General features: G+C 32.7%; 1 protein-coding gene across 5 annotated transcripts in view; it reads left to right on the top strand.

Moving 5' to 3' along the window:
• Positions 1–5,832, top strand: part of LOC113802715 (transcription factor SOX-8) — a 26,854-nt gene extending 21,022 nt beyond the window's left edge. For all 5 annotated transcript variants that reach the window (XM_070127071.1, XM_027353328.2, XM_070127072.1 and 2 more), the window contains 3 exons: positions 1–39; positions 257–521; positions 3,831–5,832. The exon at positions 1–39 is cut by the window's left edge and continues 126 nt beyond it. In XM_070127071.1, coding sequence (XP_069983172.1) covers positions 1–39; positions 257–521; positions 3,831–3,947 — 421 coding nt within the window. In that variant the 3' untranslated portion in view covers positions 3,948–5,832. The remainder of the gene's footprint in view (positions 40–256; positions 522–3,830) is intronic.
• Positions 5,833–7,500: the final 1,668 nt, after the last annotated feature.

Genomic DNA, 7,500 nt, shown 5'->3' with positions numbered 1-7,500 from the left:
CTTCACTGGCCTCGACGCTTCAAAGGCCCAACTATTTGGGTGCGCCTCTTTACCGTTATTTTTTAAAGTATTATTACTCTGAACTCCCTGATTTGGCAATTTTACTTCTTAAACTTGCGGATTTTTCTTGTAAATTGGTAAAAATAATTGCTTTAGTAATGTGAAGATCCAGTCATCTTGTTTGGATGCGGATACTTATGATCAAAATATTAAACATATGATTTTTTTTACCTTACAGTTTTGTTTTCTTTCACAGCCAAAGTAACAGTAGCACCAGTGGTAGCGGTAGCCAGTACATGAATGACTCTAATCCTGGAGCCAAAATGGAGGCCGCGATGGCTCTCCAAGCTGCAAGGAACAACTTCTCGTCAGCAGCCTCGTCTTCGTCTTCTTTCTCCCCGTCCAGTTCGTCTTCTGGTTCTTCGTCCTCCACTTCGTCAGCAGCCTTCTTCCGAGATGACACCACGGCCAACATGGCGGCTAACCTCATGAGGCCCGCCTTCGGCCAGGATCTATTTCAGGTGAACTATCCTTCCCACAAGTATTTGATTTGTGATATTAGTTTCTTCATTAATCTTTTTAATATTTCATTTGATTGTTTATTTTGGCATATTTTTTCTGCACCCCGAGACCATCGACTAGTGTCGTGTTTCTAACCGAGAAATGCGAGATCAAGGTCTAGTCCAAGGTCTGTATAAGTACTTATATAGACCTTGATCTAGTCATTTCGGAGTTCTGCGCAGCCTTAGGTGATGAGGCCTACTCGTATGACGTCACGCGGAGGTGGACTGAGAGCGGGGGGGGGGGGTTAGAGAATGGTAGGGTGGGGAAGGAGATAATAGAAAACGGTAACCAAATTATCAAATACTTAAGTAATTTTAGATGCCGGGATATTGAACATTTGCACATTGGACCCATTTTACAGGCGATGATTATCAGCGATTATTTGTAGGCCTATATCGATATTTTACGTGGATTTAGTTTTGTAATTATCATACCGTAGCTTAGATATGGTATAATAAAGAAGTAAAATAAGCACAGAAGACATGGCATATTTAAACACCAAATGATTTTTTTGAAGAATTTATTATAAAACGAATCATACAACCAACATATCACAACACGCACTGTATAAAATCAAAGAGAAAGAGCTTATAGACCAGGAGCCCCGGGGTCTGAAAAGCATACCAATTTTCTTGCATATACTAATATTCCTAATGACTTGGGTTTCCAGGATGTGGGCGTCTGGAATATTAGTATATGCAAGAAAATGAGTATGCTTTTCATCCGGTCTGACCCCCCCCCGGGCTCCTGGTCTATTATGTATATATATATATATATATATATATATATATATATATATATATATATATATATATATATATATATATGTATGTATGTATGTATGTATGTATGTATGTATGTATATGAATATATGTATATGTAGATATATTTACACATATTTATATATATATATATATATATATATATATATATATATATATATATATATATAATGATAATGCCAATATTAATGATAATAATACTACTATTACTACTACAAATTATAATGATAATACATAAACATGCACATAAATATACATATATAAGCTAAATGACAATAAGTACATAGTCTCTAGAGTACAATTTAATGGACTTTATTTTTGGTCTTGCGAGATTCATAAATATTATTCAAGATGCGCATTCTGTGAAATAGGTGCGACGCCTAACATATTTCAGCCTTTTATCGTAGTCTGCTTTCTTAAAATATATACTGCAAATTCTTTCAGCTTCACAATTCACCCTTTTCTTTCCACCTAAAATTACCCACTCTTTTCACTCTCCCTCCTTTGGAAATCGGTGATAAAGAATATCCTTAGGGCGGGCCCAAATTCTGCATCCAACCACTGCATAGTTTTGAAAATCTATTAGGTGGTGAGTTCAAATACGAACCCGTAAACAGAATTTGAAAAAAGCCACTGTAACCTTTCTAAATTTGAACATGCAGTTACATGTAAAAGTATATAAAAGATGCCATATTGTTTACAGGGCATTGATGCTTTTTGCGCGCGTCTGTCAGCCAAGCGAGCGAAAACGTGAGGGAAATCCTTACGGCTCTACATTCCATTCAAGGATGATCACATATTTGGCGTCGAGAGGGACGAATTTGAGTCGCGACACCTTACTGTTATAGACCTCTTGTGTGATCATTTTCGATGTTAAGAAAGAAACAAGAGATAAGCGCTTTTTTTTTAATAATACAGACAATACCATAACTGATACTTGAATTTTCGCTTCAATTTACGTATCAAATAGTCAACCCTCGATATATCTTTATTAAAGGCATAATCGCACGGCTGTGTTATATCTAAAATACGCCCATCTTACCCTTGCAGGTATTCTTGTGTTGTAGCCTTTGTATATTAGGCTTGATCCTGCATTTGCACTGACTGAAGCAGGACCAAGGGAAAGGGAAATTATTCAGAATTCGGAAGCCAGAATCAAATTAGTCTTTTTTAATGTACTAAGAGATATTAATTCTTCAGTCAATCAAAGCATTTCACAATCATTCCAGAAAGATGTTTGAAAATGATTTGATTTCAGAAATCCTGAATGATGTCTAACACGTTCAGCTTGGAATGCACTTGAATAATGAACTTGAGCACATAAGGAATGGATAGTAAACAATTCATTTCTCAAAACCAAATGAGGTTTTCTCTCATGCCAAGAAAAATACAGCCGTTTTATTTGGTCTTGAAATTTCTCTATTCAAATGTTTATGATTAACAGAAAATGTTTGACGAAGAACATGGAACATCCACAAATTACAATGGTTCCCTAAATGCAAAATGTCTGATTTTTCTCAGTGGATTGTTTCCACAATTTTGTCATTGAGCAGTTTATGTTCTACCCCTACGACGTTAGCCATGAAATTAATTGGTTGTTATGTGGTTATGAGGTCAGAAAAAATGGTAGCTCTGATGCAAAGGCTAATGCAAGTCTGCTGCTAATGAGGTTGATCTTGAGAGTGAAACTTATGGAATGTCAGCCCTCATAGTACTAAATGTGCATATTTCCAAAGTATTTTTTGAATATCTATTAGGTGGTTAGTTCAAATAGGAATACGTAAACAGAATGCGAAAAAAAACACTGTAATTTTCTAAATTTGAATATGAAGTCACCTTTAAAAGTATATAAAAAATACCATATTGTTTACCACAATTTGTAATCATTAAGCCTTGGATGCTGGAAAGTACAACACAATGGGAAGGGTGCTTGTCAGTATAATGGATTTGAACCCATGGTTCTGAAGGTGAACCAAGTCCGAAATATTGCTTCTGCACAGTAATACCCATATTATATCCCATGTGTTAACCCCTTTTATTTCTTAAGACTGATAGTTATAGTTACAGCATTTCATAGTTCCTTAGGATTCATAATGATTTTAGTTTGTAATCTATTATACCCTTTTACTTACTTTCCCAGGGCATACATGACGTTTTTGTATGCTGCATGTGTATTTGTTACGATTATTGGAGGTATAGAAAGCTGAATTGGATATAGAAAGTAAAATGCCAGAATATTCCACTTACTTGGATTGAGAACATATTCGTGCCAAGAAAATTGATCTACTGTTATTCTGCATTTTTAAATTGACATTCTTAAAAACATTTATTTTTAAAAAGATTCCTAACAAATTCATCTGTATACTTTTAAAAATACCAGACTTGGCTCTATGAAGATAGATTTGATAAGATTCTTATTCATATACCATTTAATCACAAATGTCTGATGACTTTAATTCCTTGACAACATTTATCTTCCAACAGGGCCACATGTTTGCAGGTTCAGCTCATGCCCAGGGTGCCATGAATCTACAAGGTGCCCAGTCTTTCTATCACTACGGTGCCCAAGGTCTTCACCCATACTATATGACACCAAGATAACCAGTTTTTCCACAATGGCTTTTGAGCTTAGATTGAGTGAGGTATATGATGCTGTCATTTCACCATTTCTTTGTGATTCATCTGCCAACTTTTTCTAATGTATGATGTCTCCAGCTGTCAGATATCTTTTTTTTTAAATACTCAAAACCAAGAAGTAATTTTGTGTAAGAGGATACAGCAGGGAATATTTCCTAATACAGTATGTATTTCAAGAACTGGTAATGCAAATTTGGAAACCCTGAAATGTATCGGAAAAAAATCAGCTGGAATAGCATATCACGGAAAAGTGGATCAACATCAGTTACTGAGTTCAGGACACAAGTTCTGAGCTGTTAAAGTGGGCACAGGTTGAATTGCAGACCAGTGAAGCTTATGATAAAAATGCTAAATAATGCTGTACAATTTCCATAGACATATACAGGAATTCTTGATAATGAATATAAATCTTGTGGCACAAGTTTACTATACAGTAATCCAAATGACCACATGGTTAAATAGCTTAATGGAGAAGCAGCAGCCATTGGAGAAGCTATTGTACTAAATATTCAGTTATTAAGCAAATCAATGGAGCTATGCTTATGTTTTACGACAAGAGGTAGAGCAATATATTTTACAGATGTACGAGTATTTTCATGGTGGGGTATTTCTTATTTGTTATTTTTTATTATTATTTATATGCTTTGTAGCCACAATATATGGCTGATGTTATTTTTTGTGGTTGTGGTTTCTATTTCATATGAATAAACCATTTATTCATAAGAAGTGTGTTTACAAGAAATATAGATGTAGAAATGATTCTGTATATACAAGCAAAAACAGACATAAAAATGATTTTGTAAATATGCAGATTTTTACATAATTTGTTGTCAGTGTAAAAAATGAATTTTGTGAAAATTAAAAAAAAAAGCAATATGATAAAATTAGTAACAAATAATCACTATTTATTATAAAATGTAATCTAAATGCATACATTTATTAATATATTATGTTTTTTTAACATAAGATGTGCAACCTATCATTTACATATTTTCATAGACGATTATCAAACTACAATGCCCAACTATAATTTCTTCTAATACTGCATATAAATGCTGATCTGTAACTGTATAATTCTTTTGTCAAAGGGTTAATAAATCCAAATTTAAAAAAAAAATCATTTATTAGTAATACAGAAGCAATACCTTTAAGAAGGAAAAGTTAAAATGGAAGATTTCATTATTTGTAAAATGGTCTGAAAACATTTGGCCTCCTGACAGAGTTAAAGAAAACTCTATATTATCAAATACCTTGACAATTTACCCATTGTCATTGGGTACATGTACTGCCTACTGTAGTTTTGTTTTGTGAATTTTGTTTACAGATAGTTGCACAAGCACTTCAGCACCAAGGAGTCCATTAGGAGGCCTAACTGACCTCACCTGTATTTATGGGGATTTTTTTTTTTTTTTTTTTAATATTATTATCATTAGTAGTAGTAGTAGTAGTAGTAGTAACATTATGATTATTCTCATGTTATTAACAACACTAAAAGCAATAAAAATAAAATAAAAGTTTTCCATAAATCAAGGAACAGGTGAGATCTGTAGGGTTAGTGACTAAGTCCTTGGTGATATAACCATTTGTTCAGCCAACTATGAGTACACTAAATTAATAAACTAAAATCACAGCATGCATGTACATGCCATCCCGGCATCAATGGGTTAATGTGAACACAATGCAAGAAAGTATACATCATTCATATAAATAGTTTGTTTTTTTTTAATAAATTTCATCTACCTCAAAGCCTGCTGAGATAGCTATTACAATTATATATGTGCATATACATTATCATATTCATATATGCATAAATTATGTACTGAGAGCTTTCAAACAAGACAAGTATTAATTTACCCACTTCATTCTCCTAATGTAAGCTCTTCTGCTGATATAAAATGCTGTCTTTAATGGTTGGCATCACAGACTAGCATTGGACAGACCTAATTTCAATATCCACATCATAAGTACTAAGTGGAGTCTAAGAAACAGTATTGTCTGGCCATTACAGAAATTATGCCATGTAAGATTTTTAACATTTATGTTATGAAATTATTGCAAAAGTTTTCACATTTGCAAATTTTAATCCACAAGAAAGACATGGAGCTTAAAGTTCACAACGTGCAGGGAGAAACAACTCAAAAAAAGGAGAAATGAGGAGGAATATCTGGTTTTCTCAGTTTTACACAGGTGAGTAAACAAAGTCTGCAGAACATAGACATATGGAGCACTATAGTACACATGTAAACAAAGGAAAAGGCAAAATGCCAGGTTTATTTTGCATTATCCTCTTTTTTCCTTAGCACACAAGTATATCCCCTTTTTTCCTTAGCACACAAGTATATCCCCTTTTTTCCTTAGCACACAAGTATATCCCCTTTTTTCCTTAGCACACAAGTATACCTTTGATCATGATATTGTAACTAAAGTATCACTCTTGTCAGAAATCATCCCTCAAAAAGTAATTAAGAAATAACAGATATAAAGAGAAATATCAAATGAAACAGTCTGCACTTGAAATTTTATTCTGAGATTCACATAAAGTATTCAATTTTAGGGGAACATAAGAATTAAAGTATATGCTTTCGTAACTAGATAAATATAACAGAATTTATTCTTGGAATCAGAAAATGCAAGCACTAGAGATCCATGTCATCTGTAATTTACCTGTAAATATTTGTTGTCTCACAATTTCAAATCTGTTAGACTGAATTCTGTAGCTTCCAATACAAATCTCAAATATTGTTTTTCTTTTTGGCTCTAATATTTACATTTAGGAAGAATATAATACTGGCAAGACATCACTTGACTACATCAAAAGTCATAAACTTACAACTTTGTGGCACCTTTCACAAAATGACATTGTACATAAACCACTGACACACTTTTTACCATTCCAAAGAGACTATTTTCTTCCAAGTATGGTTTGTCAAGCTTGAAAAATATAAGATTTATTTTAACCATTCAAACCATCACAAAATTTACAAATGAAGATAGAAACTCAAAGAATCAAATAAATATATACAAAATATATATATGTATGATATAGATATATATATATATTATTTATAACAATAAGTACAACATCAACCACATTTTATTAAATAAAGAGGAAGATGTATCGAATTGCACTGAATATTTATCTTTTTAGTAAGCTGGGGAGCTATATTTAAGAAAAGGAATAACATGTTAGCAGTTTAGTTCTTTCAAGAACTAATCAGAGATAATGAAGGAAGAAAAAAGCTTATAGATTTCTATCAATTCTTTGTCCATTACTATTTTTTTCATCTTTGTGAACTCACTTTGTAAACCCACTCTATTATCATGTAATGAAGAAGTATTTACTATAAAAAAATGATAATGAAAATTCTCCTACATTCTTAATCTCATATCTGAAATAGCTGATTATTAGATATCAACATTACTAGAAAATATCAAATGTGTGCATTAATTTGAGATTTTAATCTCTTGAGAGAACAAAGTGCCTTTAAAAGCCATCTCAAATGGAATCTTATACTTC

This window comes from Penaeus vannamei, chromosome 11 (genome assembly GCF_042767895.1).
Source record: "Penaeus vannamei isolate JL-2024 chromosome 11, ASM4276789v1, whole genome shotgun sequence".
Classification (NCBI taxonomy): domain Eukaryota; kingdom Metazoa; phylum Arthropoda; class Malacostraca; order Decapoda; family Penaeidae; genus Penaeus; species Penaeus vannamei.
This window is presented reverse-complemented; position numbering and strand designations above follow the sequence as displayed.